Source organism: Calonectris borealis, chromosome 22 (genome assembly GCF_964195595.1).
Source record: "Calonectris borealis chromosome 22, bCalBor7.hap1.2, whole genome shotgun sequence".
In the NCBI taxonomy this organism is placed as follows: Eukaryota; Metazoa; Chordata; class Aves; order Procellariiformes; family Procellariidae; genus Calonectris; species Calonectris borealis.
Window position 1 is genome coordinate 6,928,518 of NC_134333.1, and position 19,191 is coordinate 6,947,708.

The window sequence follows — 19,191 nt, forward strand, 5'->3', positions numbered from 1 at the left end:
GGACAGTGTGGTTGATTTTATTTTTGAGTGGTGTAAGATTTTCATTACTATGGTTTACGCTTCAGAGAAACAACAAGTTTTAAATGTATCTCCTCCAAATGGATGGTGGGGTTTTCCCCCACTAGTCATTGAAGGGATGCTAGTTAGCAACAGCCCTAGACATTGGCTCTGTTTGAAAATAGTACCGAAAAGCATGGAAAATATTCTGTTACATTTATGATTGCTACTAGGATTGCCTATAACAGTTTTACAAAAGTCCGTGTGAGTACTGGAGGTGATGGAGTTATTGCATCTTAGCCCACTACTGGATTACCCGAGAATGCTTCAGTTTGCAGTTGCACCACATTAAAAGCATGCCCAGTCCTTCCACTACTGATGGTGTGAACATATCACGTCTCAGCTTTGTGGGGGTTTTTTATATATGTGAACTAATCTATGACAGAGAGAGTAAGAATCATCCAATAATGTTTTTATGCTTGATATTCTAAGTAAGTGGTAACAGCAGATTATTACATCTATGTAGTAATGTTTATATCCAAACAGTACTTTTGAAATCTTACTTAGATATATAATGGCACTAGGTTTTAGAGATTGTTGTCAGTGTTGTAAATGCAAAGGTCATAATTTAGTCTGATTTGCTTTTAATAAAACTTATTCTGGGAATGTGCTAATATATCGGATATAGTAAAAACAAGCCTTTATACTGTCATTGTCTCTTCTTACTCCATTATAAACCCACAACCTCCCATTTTATGCAACGATGGAAATACTACATATATATATATATTTCTGAACGTTTCCTGCAACTTTGTTTGCCACTGTTAGTTGAGCAGGGTTGGCTCGGCCATGAGTGAGCAGGGGTGCAGGCTGCCCGCGGGGAGGCTGGCTTGGACACCCCCTCTGCGAGGGCGGCACGCTTCGCAAAATTCCCACTGCAGCTAGCGTCATCCCAGAAAGTTCAGGAGGAGAGAATTTTTCCAACTTCTGTCGAAGCCGTGCCGCCATCCGGTCGACTGGGTTTGCACCATGAGCTTATTTGTACTCCATCGCAAAAGTAAAACTTGGTACTAAAGTTGCCTGATAGCAGAGATAAGCCAGCGACTGCTTTTCATTTTCTTCCTGGTTCTTAACAGTCATGATGCGTAATGTGCATTTGTGAGATTTGTATCAAGTTTATGATGTGAAAAATGGTAAGAGGAGGGAATGTGAGAGACTTTGAAAAACAATTGCTGAAATTAAAAAAAATTGTTTGGGTGGATGCTATGTGTCATGCCTAATACAGCAAAATAAATGTGCAAAATACTGTTTAAGTATTTTGCTCAGATTTTATCAAACAAATAATATTTGAAGGGAGTATTTGTTCTTTTTTGGTTGTGAATCATATTAAAAAAAACCCTCTGCAGGAATAAAAGTGTAAGATACCATCCTCAAACCTGTCTGGAATAAAAGGTCAGTTCAAAGAGCTAAAAAATAAATGCCAAATAACTTTATTTAAGAGTCAAGCCCTTTGATCAGTCAGTGTTTGATGAGAGGTTGTATGTTTAGAGCCGGGAGAACAGAGCCGTGTTTATGATCAGGTGATGTTATAGAGATAAAATGCCAAACCTGTAATGGAAGAAATAATTGCATCTCTGCTTTCCATCAGTGGGGGGACTTACTGCCTCGGTCATGTTGTCCTTGATATGTTAAAGAGCTCAGGAACCTTTTCAGAGATCTAAGTGTAATCCGGCTTTTAGGAAATGTTCCGCATGCCCAGACTCATATTTATGATAATTGTGGCCTTTTTCTCATTTTTATATATATGTTCAGTGATCAGTGCACTGAATGTCCTCTCATTTCCCCCATTCCCTTTTCTTTGGTACTTAAATGGGAGCTGAAATCCAGGAAAATCCATCCCCAAATGTGCATGCAGAGGGTTTTTTTTTTTTTAAATCTAGAACATGAAATGCATTGAATTAGATTTTATGATAGCATTGAAATTACATTTACTGCCTATCTCTGGCTCAGTATGGTTTCTGATTAAAAATAACTTTTTCTGGCAATCTACTTGAAGGAATATTAAAGGACATTATCAGCAAAGGCAGTGGGAAGGACTGGTTAAGAAACAATATTTATATGTGGTGCAGAGAAGAATTTCTTTTGTTTGAATTTCTTCTTAGAGGAAATGTCTGTGGAACTCATGCAAGAGACGGACTTCGTGGAATTAATGATGGGAATTTTTGGAGTTTCTTACAGAAATTATTGGATAGAGCAGCAGCACTAAAGAGAGCAGAGCTGCAGGAGTCCACAGGGCACAGACTGAGTCGGAGCCGCCGTTTGAACACCTTCATAGTTCAGTGTTAGTTTTTTGGCTAGCTAGCGGGCTTTGGTATCAATATACAAGGAGAATATATTTACTTTGCCACTTGTCAGTGGTGTGATTTAAGTTGGTGGGACCGTTTTCCATTGCTCTCACAGAACTACTGAGTATCTGAAGAGCAGCAGTACGAAAATAGACATTTAAAGCAATGTGTATGGGGTAGCCTTCGTCCCTTATTGGGTAAATTTTTAAAAATCTCTTCGTGATGTAAACAGGACTAATGAAAAAACCTTCCATTAATTCTGAGATTAGGGGGATATGCAGAAATGGTCAAGGGCGTTTTCCAAATATAGCTCAAGTGTATCCAGAATAATTTAAAGCAGATGTACATAATAACGGGGCAGATTCAAGTCACATGGAGAGAGGGAAGTCGTTAGATAAAACGCTACAGTTATGTAATTGGAGATCAAAATCATAAATGGTATCATTTATTTCTGGCGTTCCATAGGTGCTCGCTCTTTGCATATAACTGTTGTATTTTTTTCTTTGCTAATATAAGAATTTTTGATTTTTAAGACAAATCAGTTTCATATTCAGGCAAGTTCTTTAATGGGTGCCACTAAGTGAACTGTTAGCCAGTTCTTCTTGTTAGACACTCACTGAAATAGATTTCAGATGTAATTTAAATTATATTCGGAGTCTGGTTTTGGAAGTAAAAGTATAACCATTAAACCAAAAATATTTTGTGGAGTAAAGACGCATTGTTGGTGTCTCGCAGGGGCGCTACCCTACATCATTTATCTGAAAGATTAGACGATGGTAGCTAAACAAGTCACAGAATTGCAAAATAAATCATAAAGAAATTTCATTTGCTTGTAAGCAATTGCAGCTGAAATATGTGGCAGATTTCATTATAGGAATTGAAAGGACAGAACAGAAACAGTATTTTGAAATGATAATGTTCAAAAACATTGTACATTTTGAATGCTCTCTTGAAAAGAGCAAACCTAATAACTGTGCTTATAAAATGATATATTTGATTTTCAAGGAAATGCTGTGAACATTTATGAGCACTCGTGAACTCCATCCTACTGCATATGACGTTAACAGAGGTGTTAGAGCTGACCCCTTAAAAAATACTAAGGGTATGTGTAGGTAAGACATTATCTGAGAGAGCTGCCAGGATCCATAAAATTGCTCCTAAAGGGCCTAAATCAGGTAAATTCCAGAGTGAATTGCAGAGGTCTTCTGACGTATTTAAAGTGGGTTGAATTTTTTGAAGGGAGGAAGGATTAGAGGTATTAAATTGCTTGACAAGCTTGGGTTATAATGTTTCTAATTTGCATTTTTGCAGTTCAGTGAAAAAAAAATTGTCATTAACTTAAAAGGATGACAAAAGTAGCTGGAAAGCGTGGAGGTGTGCACTGCTGAGATCTGGTGCAACTCTGGAAGCTAAATCATTTGGAGAAAAACCAAACCGTTGTATGTATGTGCCTTAGGTATCTACGCTCTTTTTGAAGCTTCTAAATAATTGAGTGCTGGATTTAATTATTTATTACTACTAATTACTTAAGTGTAATATTTGAAAATTGTTCTGCTGCTGCCAAATGGGTGAAGAATTGGCAGGTTTGTGGCAGAGAGATGCTCTATCTTCTCCTGCACCCTCCGCTCCTCTCCCCTTCACCCCCCGCGGAGCCCCAGTGACCTTGTTGCTCAGCTGCCGATCAATCCCCGCTCCCCACCCCTCCTGCCGGTCGATCGATCGATTGATCGATCTCCTAACCCAGCCCGTCCGTCTCTGCCTCAACAGGCTTTTCTATCCCACAGACCGCCCTGCCTTTGGCAACACAAGCTCTCCTTAGCAAAATGACCTCCCAGCTTTCCAGACCCCTGATCTAATTAACCTTCTGCTTGTCTCCCTGTCCACCCGATCCTCTTGTGGCATCTATTCCAGTATAATTCAATCCAGAAGCAAAATAAATAAGTAAGTAAAAAAAATCATAGTATGCTCCTCAAGGGCTAGAGATGGAGAAATCGCATATTCTCGTTTTCTTGTTTCTTTTACTTTGTCTTCTGGTTTCAGAGTAATTAAGTCACATTTATGTTGGATTTTCGAATTTTTTTCCATTACAATGAAGATTGGACTTCTCACAAGGGAGCATTGGGTACAGGTACAGAAGTCTGGGTGGCCGGTGCTGGTTTGGGATCTCCTTTCTTCCCTGTGGCTCCTTGCTGGGGAATGGGAAGCTCTTGCCTTGCTGATTTCTGCTTCTGTTTGTTCCACTTCTGGATCGCTCCGTGCATGCAGCAATGTTAAGACTGTAGGGTCTGATTTACTGTTTCCAGCATTCTGCTCTGATAGATAAAAATGCCAGATAGCCTAAATACGGGTAGTATTTTAATCTAAAAGGACAACCTGTTTCACATCTCTGTAGGAGCTTTTATTTATTTCTGTCATATAATGCTGCAGTTACCTCTCTCTTCTGAAGATTAAGGATTAAAAGAAAGAAGTATCATTTAGTACAGCTTTTCGGTGACTCTACCTAAAATTCGATTGCATATTTCATCTAGTCTTTTGAGTATTATTCTCTTTCTTTCCCTTTTTAGAAGATACCTTTAATTTATGTATAGCTCAGTACTAAAGAATCTGAATGGCTTATTTTCAAGTTTATTTGTTTTTGCAGTGCAAAGTAAGGCTGGTTGCTTACATTTTTCTTACAAAAAAAAAAAAAAAATGCCTGTACTGCTAGGACAAATTACCTCTCCTTCCAACCAGGCTACAGCTTTTGAGACTAATCTGTCTTGGAGCTGTTCATGGATTTTTATTTATGTTATTAGAAATAAGCAATTCATTGCAATATGTTTGTACTCTGCGGGCTATATCTGTGAGGAAAGTCCTTGGACTAGTGGCAAACATCTAGTAAATCTCTTTTAGTGTTGACCCTGACTTCAGTACCTGAAATGCTGACTCCAGTTTGGAGCCCTTGCCTTGAAATTAAACACAACAAATTCCAAGTGGGGAAAAGTGTCTCTGTTAAATTACTGGGAAATAATTTTTACTAAGATTCAGAAAAGGCATTTATCATGTGGGGATCAGTAAATGCAACAGTGTGTGCAAAGATACGTAATCAGAAGTAATTTCATCTCTGCCTAAGGCTGAATGTAGCTGAGGTGGGTCCGTTAGGGTATCCCGTCAGCGCCGGGCAGGTGCCGGACAGGCCGGGTCACACCGCGGTGGGTCTGGTATTCCATCCATGGCCATTTCAACGGGGCTTATCATTAAAAACCTCTCGCTTAAAACCAAACAAGACCTAAATGACTGAACCAGCTAACTAAAGGTGTCGGCTGGCATGAAAGTACAAGTTACGTGGTCTGATGGCTGCTGGGAACCTGCCAGGAGACCTGGGTGGGTGGGAAGGTGGTAGGTATGGTTCACCTACCCAGCCCAGCAGCACGCCAGCTCGCAAGAACGCTTTCCCTCCTATTGCTTTCTGTGTGAATATATAAAAATACATGCTTTCTGCTGAACATAAAGGAACATAAAGTTACACAGTCTCTAGAACTCCTTAAAATACTTATGCATATGCAATGAGTCAAGGAGTTAAGTTTTTTTATTCTTGTTTAAAATTCATGGCACTGAACATTGTGATACGGCTTTTAATATTACTTAATGTTTATGCAGAAGCACGTGCGCTGATGTAGCACAGTGCAGCAGCTTCGGACTGCAAACTGCGTTGGGATCTCTCGGATCCACTGATTGACTTCAGGTTTGCGTGTGTGTAGCTGAGCCGTTTGTTGCTGTTTATTGATACACTAGAGGTTGCTTATTTGAGTTGACCGTAGTATGTGTGTTTGAGCTGCTGGAGTTTGTTATAGCAGTAGTGTCAGAATACCTAAAAATATCTCAGGCCGGTTCTGTTATCAACTGTGGGCTCAAATTTCCCCGGCGAGGCAGGGGGAACCGAATGTGCTGAAGTGTGTGTAAAATTTGGCTGCAGCATCAACTGGATAGCACACATGGCGAGGGAGGAAAAAAAAACCAGTTACGTCCTTTCATTGAACTTAGAAAGAGAGTATTAGGTCTTACTGTCAACTTTGAAAGGCAAGTTACAGCTTCTTTTCATAATACCCATTTGCAGGCATCTCAGAGCTGTTATGTCTCTTCATTGACACTCAATTAAATGACTGCACTTATTTTTAAAGACCTAAAACCAAAAGAGGGGATAATCCAGTACAATAGTGCTTTGCTCAACTTCAAAGTTATCTGTACTTTGAAAGCCACGTTATAATAAAATAACTGATAGTTCTACATTAAATGTGATGCTCTCGGAGCTCGGCTGCTTCGGTTGCAGCTGTTGGTACCTTGTGCCGCGAGCAGCATCTTGCAGGTGAATTAGGGCTGTTAGCAAAGCAGACAATTATTATCCTCTGAATCTTTTATGTTCTTACACAGTGACCTGGGATAAGCTCGTAATTTTCTTTATTTTACAGGTGAAAGACAGCTTTGTGCCCCTTGGACATATCTTAGGGGTAGTATAAAAGAGGGGAGGTTTAAGGGCAAGGTTAAGCCCAGCCTCCAAGGAGCAAGTCGTTCTGTTTGGTTTGGGAGCGGTTCCTAACGCTGAGCCGAAGGAAACCTGCCGTGCCCAGCACCCTGCAGCCTGCCCCAGCGTAGTCTGGGCGCTCTCCCTAAATCCCCCCTGGGTGGGCAATGCAGAGGTAGATCCAGCTTTTCCTTTCTGCCGAGATGTGTAAGTCAGCACAGTTTGAGTATTATTAATATCATGTCTTCTGAAGACAGAATGGGGAATGCCTAATAAACTTTTAATAATTATAAACAGAGCCATATCCTGGATATGGATATTTAGGATAAATTCTAAAAGTCTAGCTTTTTCAAGAAAAAATAACCTTGGAAATAAAAGTCTATATAATTTTCATTTTACGTAAATGTATCTCTTCTGGATTTGACTCCCAGAGATAGTAAATGCCCACAGAGTGAATGTGGGTGGTCAGCAGTTCAGAAAATTGGGCCATCCGTCTAAATTTGTCTCTATCTTAAATCTATCCTATTCGCGTCAGCATTGTTTAAAGCAGTACAATAGGGATTCAATAACTTGGAAGACAGCTTCTATTATCATACTATATAATCCATTTTCATAACAGTCAAGTCACCATGTAAGGACTGCTCCAGATGCTCATCTCCCAAAGTTGGTGGTGCTTATGAATGCAGACTTGGTTGCATGTGAGATGCTCCAGGGTTTTTAATTTGCAGTAGTGCAGGTGAGACACCGAAAAATTGCTCTAAGCTTCTGTGAGATGCACATTATGAGTTTAAATGGGAATTTCTGGAAGCAGCTGGCTTAAATTTTCTGAGGTCTCATACATATCCCAGATTCTGCGATTTGTGGTTTTCAGTTACAGTTATCAAAAAGCAATATTTAAGTAACATCTTTTTACTGTAGCTTCAGGCTGAGTGCTGGAGCACCCCTGAGCCAGGACGAAGCTGGGAAATAGAGATGGGCTCTTCTCCAGATTGTTCATTATCAGATGAATAATTAACTGTAGACTAATTGCAAATCCTAATTAATTTCCTACAACTGCACTAAACACAGTATTGCTTCAGTGTAACGTGGAAAGAACTTGACCTTCAGGCTTTAATACTGCTGCTGGTGTGAGCAGGGGAGAACTTGACTTTCAGAACCTGACTTAACTTTGTGATACTATGAGTCAAAAACCTCCACAAATTTTTGTTAGAAAATTAAAAAGATACAGAAATGCCAATATGCATGCCTGGCCTTTTTCCCGGTGTGCATTGCTAGCTTGAAGCTTTGTCTGTGCTGCTCTTCCTACAGATGGCAGAAAAAAATTAGGAAAAATTACCTGGAATGGTTTTTTTGACCTATTTTATAGACTTGATGGGGAATTGCCAGGTGGACTTTGCTTTGTATCATGGCCCATACCGTGACTGCACGAGGAGGTTTGGTGTCTGGAGAGCAGGGCTTTCTACGTAACCGTGAGCGTGTCAGAAACAGCAGATGCCAGTGGAAGATGCACGCGGGTTTTCTGTCCTGTTCCTTGCCGTTAACCCCTTGGTAGCGCAGGCTGGCTGCTCTACATCGCGTGGAGTCTTTCAAAATGGCACGTGTAGCCTTGGTTTCTCTGCGAGTAACTTGGAGGTAGTTTCTACATGAGAGAGGAGAGGGAAGGCTCTCCCTTCTCCATTGTTGGTCCAGGAGATCTCGCTCCCCTGTGGCTCTGGTACAGGGAAAGCAAGATGGCTGTGTTGGCTTCCATGGGAGGTGCTGAGAATATAACGTGCAATGACAGGAGAAATAACAGCTAACGTTAGAAGAAACACGTATTGACAGCTGGAGCAATGCATAACCTAAAATTAATGACCAGCATGTAATGTTAAAACAGACTTGAATAACGTGAATAACCTGAAAACCCGGATACTGATGTTGCAGCATGAAAAGTTAGCGGTGTTTTGTTGGTAAAAACACTGAGCCGTAGCCAAGGTAAACAATTCCTGTCTGAATCTGTTTTTCTCCCTGTTTAGGTGATACTGAGCAGGAGCTGGGACCCCCTCCATCCGTAGATGAGGCAGCAAATACACTCATGACTCGCCTGGGCTTCCTCCTCGGAGAGAAAGTCACGGAGGTACAGCCAGGGCCCCAGTACAGCATGGAGGTGCAGGACGAGAACCAGGTACGACCCCTCCAGTCCTTCCTGCTTGTACAGCAGTAACTGCACAGGTTATGATCAAATGCAGCATGTGAGAGAGCGGTTATTTTCTAATTAGATGGCAGCTGAGTGTCTCATAATGGTGAAATAATTGTTATGAGGTAAAAGGTTGTATCTCCTCGTTAAACGGTGAATCATCATTACAGCGCAGCAGTACATGTTTCGGGGATCAGCTGCCACCGTGTGAAACAGCTTCTGTTGTTTTTCTGTTTCTGCAAAAGCTGTGGGAGTGGGTAGCATTTCTATCAGATTATAGTGACCAAAATAATCTGTACTTCCATGGCATCTTACATGCAGTATTTCAAAAGTATTTTAGTAACGTTACATAAAGGCTCACAGTTTCTCCAGGAAGGAGAGGTAAGTAGTAATAGGCTGATTTTACAGATAGTCACAGTTTTTGCTCATGTTTGCAGAACAAGGTGATTTCATGCTTGAAAACAGATACAGAAAGCAAATCATAAAATCTTTATTGCGATGGAGTTTGTTACGTCCCCTCTGGCTGGCTGAAAAGCAAAATAGCAAAAAGCTCAGGGCTACAATGTAGATTTTGTGGAAACTGCCAGAGTTTCTCCCTCCTTCTGTTCAAACCTGGGCAATATACCCGCTCCCAGCAGTGTTGGTAAGATGAGAATGAAACTAGAAGACAGTTTTTCCCTTTTTTTTTTTTTTTTTTTTAATTGAGAGATGGATAGTCAGATGTAGCAGAAGAGCATGAAAGTCAGAAGCCCAGTTCTAATTCTCTCTCCTTTTAACAGAATCATTGCATGACTCTGCAGAAGTCGCTTAGGTATTTAACACAGGCGTTATTCAGAGGACCTGACTTAAGGTCCTGAATTCCTTAAAAAAAGAGTCAATGAAAAGCGGCAGCCAAGAAGATGGTTTCTGTACATTCAAGCTGAATGCCCGTCGTGGCCCCGGTGGCACATGTGAATCTCTCTCCCACCCTGTGCCACTGGGAAGGAACCTCGGAGACAAGTTGCTCCACCGAGCCCAGGACTGCTCCTCGCACAAAGCAGGAGTGCTCTGGGCGCGCAGGGTGGAGGGCAGCGTCCTGCGGTCTGTCGGTCCCGCACTGTAGACTGAACCAAAAGGTTTTTGATCTTCTGCATGGGCTAAAGTATGCTTGAGAGCCAAGAAATGTGTTTTTGTAAAGTTTTTGCCACATTCATTAAGCTTTTAACGCTTTCATTCAATTTTTTATGCAAGTTGTGGTGGATTTGAAATGTATTTTACTATACATTGTGCTAGAAAATGTACTTTTAACAGGCACCTATTTGAACTGAATACTTCAAAGCCAAGCAGAGCTTTCTACTGTAAATGGTTCCTTTTGTGGTTGCCTTTTGACAAAAATTAAAATCCCATCTTTTCTCTAAAGCAAAAGATGTCTTTGGAGAATAAATAAAAGAAAAATCTGAAGAGAAACAGCAGAGAGTTGTCCTCTAAAATAGATTGATATCTTGGGCTGTGTGCTAATTTTTGCATGAAAAAGTTTTACAGGGCCTTTGAATGCTATTCAAGTGCTAGTGAAGATAAAGAGAGGCTGGTTCCTCAATTACCAAGTTAATTTTTTTTCTTTCTTAGTGAGCATCTCCTGCTGTCAGCGCTTGCTTAGAATCACAGAACGCTCGAGGTTGGAAATGACCCCTGGAGGTCATCTCATCCAACCGCCTGCTGACAGCAGGGCTAGCTTCAAAGTTGGACTGTGTTGCTCAGGGCTTGTCCAGGCGAGTTATGAAGATCTCCATGGATGGAGAATCAACAGGCTCTCTGGGCAGCCTGTCCGGGGCTTGATGACTCCGATTGTGAAGGACTTTTTTCTTCTGCCTAACAGAAAATTTTCTTGCTACAACCTCTGACTGTAGTGTCTTGTCCTTTCCCTTTGCACTTCTGAGAAGGGCATGGTTGTGTCTTCTCTACAACCCCCTGCAGATGGTGGAAGGCTGCAGCTATCCCGAGATGCAGTTTAGCTGTCTCTTCTCCAGGCTGAATGAACTCTCTCCATCAGCCTTTCCTCCTGCATCATAAGCTCCAGCCATCTAACAGTCTCGGTGGCCCTCCTCTGACTTTTGCCATCTACCACTGGCTCTCTCAGGGCAGGAGCCGTGCAAAATCCCGTCCAAGCTAAAGCTGCTTCTGAATTGCAGCAAATCTTCTGAAAACCTCTCCAACTCTCCTTCCCAGATTGAATTTCTTCAGCTACACTACTTAAAGTAGTGTTGAAAATCATGCAGTGAGACATTTATGGGATTTCCAAAGATTAATTCTTCCATTAATCATTGATTAATTAAAATCTGATTGAGACTTTGACTACTAGTTTGTACTTGAATTTAAAAATGAGAACAATTTTCTAGGTTTTAATGCGTTAATTTACATGGCCTGGGAAAGAAAACGTTCTTTGTATCAAAAGCTGGGACTCGGCTGCTGCTTGTTATTCTAACCATGCTTTGCCTTCTCAAGCAAGAAAATAATTATTTGCAATCTCGCCAATGCTTGAGCTAAAGTGAAGATAAGGAATAGAGGTGTTTTCACTAAAACTGCCCCAATCTGTAAATCGGCACATTGTGTTTTCATTCAGTTGCCTTATTTTGAACATGTCAAAGGATATATTCTCTAATCCAGATTGCTATGAAATTGCGTGGTTTACGTGCTGTCTCTTTCTTTAGCATGCTTTCCTTAATGAGAGATCACAAATGCTGAAGAATAAATCCTTTTTCTCCTATTTTTTGGGAAACTATTTTTTAACTGTACTGGCTGCCAAAGAAGCACAAAGGACAATGAGACTATGACAGAACAGTTTAATTTTTCAAAGCATAGTGAAAATGTGACAGATGAAACAGCAGCAATAAGAATACAGAATGTTCTGTCAATGGAAATTTATATTTAAAACTTGCACAGAGGAACATTTTTCTATATCAATACAAAAATAAAACATGTCAATCAATGCCAAGTGATATACCATATTATTTAGTAATTTCCAGTTGCAAGTAGCTTGTTCTTAAGGAGCTGCATTGATAACACTACAAATAAAAGAACTTATAAGAATATCACTTTTGGCATTTCATGAAACAATAGTGTTATCAGCTGGAGAGAAAATGAGTGTACCATTCTTGCACTGAATTTTAATTTGCTTTAAGGTATAATGTTTCTGTTTAAGGTTAGCGGATGTTATTTTGTTGGTGCTGAGATAAGTTTCAGCAGGGATTTGTTTAAAATAACAGTTGAAACAAGGACATAGAAAAACCTCACCATAAAGAATTTGTAATAGTAATAATGCTTCACATCTGAAAGATCCCACATGTGAGCTGATTAAATTTTTAGATGCTGTAGTATGAGGTTGGAAGGCACCTCTGGAGATCGTCTAATCCAACCCGCCCGCTTGAAGCAGGGTCAGCTCAGAGCAGGTTGCTCAGAACCATCTCCGGCTGGGTTTTGAGTATCTCCCCATCTCCTATGTCAGATGCTCCAGTCCTTCAGTCATCTCTGTGGTCCTTTGCCGGACTCACTCCAGTATCCCCATCTGCCTCTTGTACTGGGGAACCCCGACCTGGCTGCAGCGCTCCAGGTGTGGTCCCACCAGAGCTGACCAGAGGAGAAGCATCACCTCCTTCACCCGCCGGCATCGCTCGTCCTAACGCAGCTCAGGATGCCCTTGGCCTTCCGTGTCCAAACCTCAAAAATTCTATTACCTTAAACTTGATGCAGTTCATTGTACTGTTAGTGAGTTAAAGAAAATGAGTATTGGAAAAAGCTAATTCAATAGCTCAGGTGTACTTGATGGAGTCTAATCAGCCGTGATAAATCAGAAGAGACAGCCCCACTGTAGTGGGTAGCTCAGTGAAAACATCTGCTTGATACATAGCAGCAGTCCAAAAAGAGCCCTGTGTTAGGTTATATTAGGAATGATAATAAACCCCAGCAATTTTAAAGGGAAAAAATAATGGAATATTTTCATTGGATACTGACACATAAGTAGTTTTTAATTTGGCCACTAGAATTAATGAGTTAGAAATAATTTTGCAAAATTAAAAACAGATTTACAAAAATCAGACATCTGAGAAGATTGCAGTATGAGAAGATGAAAAAGGTTCGTTGTGAGAGAAGGCGCGTGACAGGCGATGTAACAAATGTGTGAAACCAGAATATACAGGGAGCCAGAATTTATAGAGCAGTCAGCTTGCCTACAATTCCTAGAAGACTACTGGGGAAAAAAGAGTTGTATTTGTAAGTACCTAGAACACAAAAGAATGGAGAATAACCATAACCATGACCCACTAGTGGCATCACAAATTGGATGGGGTGGGGAAAGCGTTGTTTTGCTTCTCCCGAGTGCTTCAAAAGACAACGATGTGGTGGCAGCCGTCTCACTGGTGGATATTTTATATGGATACCGGAGGGAGATTATAAATTATCATGGAAACACTCACACAGTTCATTTTCTACTGTGTTGCAGTCTCTCTGTTTCATATATAAACATGCCTATGGAGCTGTCACGTTAGCGCTCCGTCCCTGGTTCGTCTATCTGCTAATCCACGTTCGGGGTACTCTGTAATTAAGTTAAGATCAATGCCGTCACGCTGGCGTGAAAGCAAAGGCGTGGGGTGGTGGAGGGGGATGCCTGCCTCGGCGCTGCTCCGTCCCGCCGCTGGCAGGGATGCTCCGTTTCGCCTTGAACACCGGGGTGGTTACACTCCGAGTAAGGATTTTTACAAGCCCCATTGGGATACCTTGCACAAATTAGATTGCTTCCCAGTAGCTACGCATGGTATCTGCCTTCTAATTTAAAAACTGGTAAATCTTTCACATGTTCTACTGACAAACGTCCGTCCCAGGCATTTTTTCAGCTTCAAGTATGAAATGGTGAGGAAGAAAAAAAATTAGATGTCAAACCTGTTCTGCAGTTTGCAAGTATGATGCTATCTTTGGTCAGCTTGGGTTCATATGACATGGAAGAGGGAATACAAATCCATACAATTATTAGGGAAGTATTCATACAGAATAAAAGAAATCTCATTTAAGCAAATTCCACATGGGGAATTAACCTCTGCTGTTGCTTCCTTGGGACCAGTGTCATTTACAACAATAAATAAAAATACTGTCCGCAGAGGCTAGCCATAGAAAGCAGCAGCGCAAGAGAGAGGTGACGGTGTTCTGCAGTGTCCCCTGAGCAAGGGGGAGATGGGGTCACCTCCCCTCCGCGGAGGCTGAAAGATAAATTTAGGGGCGGATCATATGCTCAAAAGCCCCTTTTTTTAATGCTTACTTTATGCATCCTCATCTACTGGAGGGGAGATGGCCTGACCCACCGCAGGGGTGCCTCTGACACCCACACCGTGAACAGGATGCCTGGCCTGGGGCACGGGGGTTAGTTTTGTGGAAGGGAAGTATTGAAGGTGCCCATTTTAAAGTAATTTCCGGATGATTGCTGTGAAGTCCAGCGTAAGGGTGATTAATTGCTGTGTTGGGTAAACAAGAGCGTCTTCCCAACGTTGTGGTCGGTGAGCCATCTCCTGCGCTTGCCATCCTCCGGTGACTGCGCGGCAGGTTTTGTTGCCTGCAGATGCTCTGGGACATATCTCCAGGGAGGAGGACCTTTTGCCGGGGAAGCTGGTGCGTCCAGTAGCCTGTGGTTAAAACAAGGGCTCTGTCTTGTATCGCAGCTTGTCTCAAATTGAATTCAAGCATGATTTTGTTTTCTTAATGAACTAATCTCCGTGCACAGCATCGGATGTATGAACTCCCCCAAGCTTCTTGCACACAGCATCTTAGAGGGTCTGTCCCAAATAACTTTTAAAACACCATCTTTTGGGTCAGATACAGGCAACCCCCAGTATCAATACAGGCTGGGGGATGAAGGGATGGAGAGCAGCCCTGCTGAGGAGGACTTGGGGGTACTGGTGGATGAAAAGCCGGACATGAGCCGGCAATGTGCGCTCGCAGCCCAAAGGCCAACCGTGTCCTGGGCTGCATCACCAGCAGCGTGGCCAGCAGGTCGAGGGAGGGGATTCTGCCCCTCTGCTCTGCTCTGGGGACCCCCCCATGCAGTGCTGCATCCAGCTCGGGGGTTCCCAGCACAAGAAGGACACGGACCTGTTGGAGCGGGTCCAGAGGAGGCCACCAAAATGATCAGGGGGATGGAACAGCTCTGCTGTGAGGAAAGGCTGAGAGAGTTGGGGTTGTTCAGCCTGGAGAAGAGAAGGCTCCGGGGAGACCTGATTGCAGCCTTGCAGTACTTCAAGGGGGCTCCTAAGAGAGATGGGGACAGACTTTTTAGCAGGGCCTGTTGCGACAGAACAAGGGGGAATGGTTTTAAACTAAGAGGGTAGATTTAGACTAGATATAAGGAAGAAATTTTTTATGATGAGGGTGGTGAAACCCTGGAACAGGTTGCCCAGAGAGGTGGTAGATGCCCCATCCCTGGGAACATTCAAGATCAGGTTGGACGGGGCTTCATCTAGTTGAAGATGTCCCTGCCCATGCCGGGGGGTTGGACTAGGAGGCCTTTAAAGGTCCCTCCCAATCCAAAATGTTCTATGATTCTATGATCTTTTTTGTGCTGCTGCATTTTTTTGTTTTGTTCTGCCTTTGGAGAGCAACCTTCTCCCTGTTATGTTTTTTCTTTTTTAAACTTCTTTCTGGTGAGGAAAGCATGTCTGGGCAGGGAAGGGCTGTCTCATATCTAGATAAGGGATTTTGAGCTTCCTCTTTGCAAGGGTGTAAAAGCATTGTTGTTTTTCTTGAACGGAGGAAACATTTACAGAGCAAAATAAAAGCCCCACAGAGGTTTCTGAGCAGACAGAGACGTCCCAGAGGTCTTTGTAGGATTTCCTGTATATGATGTGTAAGTAAAGGTGAGATCATGCCATACGCTTACCACCCTGGAGATCTCCACTTAAACAGAGGCACAGAATTTACCTCACTGTATGATAATTTTTGCTTATTTGTGCTTTTTTTAAACTTTCAGTTCAATATTAACGAAATTATCAAAATTCCTAATAAAGTACGGAATCGGGCTTTTGGTAAATACCACTTTATTTATGTTTTCTGTGTTTCCTATTGAACATGGAAGCTGGAACCTGTCCTCTGTAAGCAATGAAGTAGCAAACAGGCCCAGCGTCTCTGCATTTTCCACAGATGTGGGGTGGCACAGCAGACACTTTCATTTTGACCAATAAAGCGCTTTTTTAACTTCACCATACAAAGCAAATCCTCAAGCGTGAGCTATAGGAAGACTTTTTCCCCCCCCCACAGCGACTGACTGTGGTGAGTGACGTGTTCCCGGTTCCCGTTTTCCAGAGCTCGGCCGTGACGCAGCGCATCAGCCCCTGCTCCACGCTGACCAGCAGCACCGCCTCGCCGCCCGCCAGCAGCCCCTGCTCCACCCTCCCGCCCGTCAGCACCAGCGTCACCGCCAAGGACTGCACCTACGGCGCCGTCACCAGCCCTACCTCCACGCTGGAGAGCAGAGACAGCGGGATCATAGGTGAGTCCTGTCCTCCTCCTCCTCCTCGCCCTACTGCGAAGCTAGGTAGTCGTCGACTGTGTTGGCTTGACAAGCTTTATTTTTATAATCTACGTGCATTTCCTAATTAATGGGATGGTTTTACATTATGGAAGTTAATACTGCAGTGACCAAGATTAATTGTACCCCTCCGTCTTCCATTCATCATAGGTAAAACTAGGTAGAGTTGGTGGAAGTGGGGATGGATGAGGTTGACAAGTAAATTATTTGATGCAAAATTTTGGAACTTGTTTAAATGGTGAAAGAGGAAGAGTTTTATCTTTCTTCTATTTTTGCATCCCATCTTCACCTTTTTGCTTCTTGCAGTCTTTCTTCCAACACATTTTTGTCTCTTTTAATTCTAGCAAGGTTGTTGGGGTTTTTTTCTACCAAGTTTTTCTTCTGATCTGTATCTTCTCCTTCAGCTGCTGTCCCTGCCCATTTGTGAATGTGGAGATGCTAATTTAGAGAGACGCAAGCTTTTTGGTCTACTAAGGAAGATGGGATGGTCTCAGTGCCAGGCAGTGGCTGTTATTTGGGGCTGCCATCCCCACCTACTACCTCAAGTAATTTGAGAGGCATCTGTTTTTTCAGCATTTTCCTTCCCTTAATGCCATTTAGTCCATAGCCACTGTTCTTTGGTGTCAGAGGAAAGAGAATGGATGATGGCATCACGTTCATAGTTCAAATACTGTTGGGTTATATTATTATAAATATAAAAGACTGATTACCTCTGCACTCCATGACTGTCAGTGCTGTCTTATCGGTGACTTTGTGCCTCAGAAATGACTGCTTCTCTTAAACTCAGCCCTGGGTAGGAGCAGGATTAAATTAACACAAATTTCAGTGAATTTCTGAGGCTGGTTTTTCATTCGAGTGATCTGTAGGTTGCAAGTGTAAAGGATCTGGAGAAAATAACATACACAGATTAATTTCTGTTCAATAACTGTAAAGGCTCAATGGGAGAAAAGTCATGTCTATGTAACATCAGGCAGGATGGTCCCCTCTTGGCTGTCCTTGCCACGTGTTCTATGTTGTGTGTTTCTCCAGCTAAGAAGATTTTACTTTGCCAACAGTTTATGTACTGCCTAAAAAAAAAAAAAAGGAAGGAAGATTGATAATTTAGGGAGTTTAGTTGTACTAGTGATTAATATTTTGCTTGGCTGATCGGGAAATCTGGGCTTAGTTCAGCTCCTGTACGCCACAGCAACCTTTGTAGACCTTCTGCCTGCATGATCTTAAAATGCAAATATGTAAGCTATTCTGAGCTGCATAGCAAAGTAGGTTAATGAATTCTGGGAAAAGTCATTGCAGTATCACACACCCTTCGTTCTCTGCTCACAATGTCCCACGGTCAGAGCTTCACCCTGTCCACCAGCAGCCCCTTGAAGCCTGGTTGGGCTGCAGGATCACGGTGAGTAAAGCGGACGCTTGATTCCAGCTGGGTCTTACCTCTCAGCAGAGCTGCGAATTAAGCCGAAGACTTGAATGAAACCTGAAGTGGAGCAGCAGAATCGGCAACAATGCGTGTGCTCTGCTTTTACGAGCTGCTCTTACTGATGAGATTTATCGGTGCGTGCTGCGTTATTGTGTTGGGCTCGTCTGGCCCTCGTGGTTGGTTGGCAGGTGCCAACCTGGAGGCGATGAAACCGTAGGTTGCCACGGTTTGGTTTCATCTGGAGTTTCTTGTCCACGTGAAAGCCAGAGGAGGTCCGGGTGGCCTTTGTGGCACACCTGTGTGTCAGAGAAGTGTCAGCATGATCCCGATTCCTGGCGCGATAAGGCATTGAAGCTCTTTGCTCAGACTTTCTACCCTATCCTTTTTTCAGTAGGTCTATAGTAACTAATTTTTAAGTCTGAAACATTTTTTTCGCTTGTCACAAGGAAGATTCTCTCTTAGAGGTTCTTGTGTCGGCAACTTAGATTTTCCCATGGAAACTTTGGAAAATAAAAGAAGGTGGCTTATCCCAAGGCTATGTTAATGTATCCCAGATGGAAAAGTCATGCAAAAATATGTTCGTGTGGAGTAGGGGAAGCACTTTTCAAGGCTTTCAAAAAGCAAGGCTTTCCTCTGCTAGCGTTCGCACTCAAAGGAAAACAAGAGCCTCTTTCTCCCCTTCTTTCCTCCTCCGCCTTTACTTTGACAATAACATTTTCAACACCTTCTTATTCTGGCATTTGATAGAAGCTGGACAGCTGTAACAAATTGTGGGGAAAACGCTCTTCTCCAGTCATACTTTCCAGCAGCAAAAAAAATTAGGAGGTTTTCCGCTAAGTCTGTTTTTCTGCACCCCCGCTGTCTTCTGCAAGTGTAAGGTCAGTTCGAGCAAGGGGAGGCTGTTTCCCCGCGGGAGATGGATGCGCAGTTTGGTCATTACCCTCCCGTTGGGATGGGAATTGGGTGTGCAACAAGTTTGAAAGGTGCTCTCTGCATGACAGCAATTCCATAGAATTATTTTCCCTACAGAACAGAGCAGACAAATTGTCCACGTGTAGGAAGCAAAGCCCACCTTGCGCTTTGCTTTCCCCTTTAGGAACACCTCAGCTCCTTTGTTTCTGGAGGGTCAGGGATCAGGTTTCCCTTTCGGTTGCATTCCTCGATTATTGGATACAGATCTTCTTGTGTGCGTATCCTTTGCTTGTGTTTGTT

The 19,191-nt window shown here is 42.6% G+C and overlaps 1 protein-coding gene across 1 annotated transcript in view; it reads left to right on the forward strand.

The window, feature by feature from the left end:
• TANC2 (tetratricopeptide repeat, ankyrin repeat and coiled-coil containing 2) overlaps nt 1-19,191 on the forward strand; it is a 245,472-nt gene that overhangs the window by 131,155 nt on the left and 95,126 nt on the right. The window contains exons 7-8 of the mRNA XM_075171255.1: nt 8,859-9,007; nt 16,337-16,523. Coding sequence (XP_075027356.1) covers nt 8,859-9,007; nt 16,337-16,523 — 336 coding nt within the window. The remainder of the gene's footprint in view (nt 1-8,858; nt 9,008-16,336; nt 16,524-19,191) is intronic.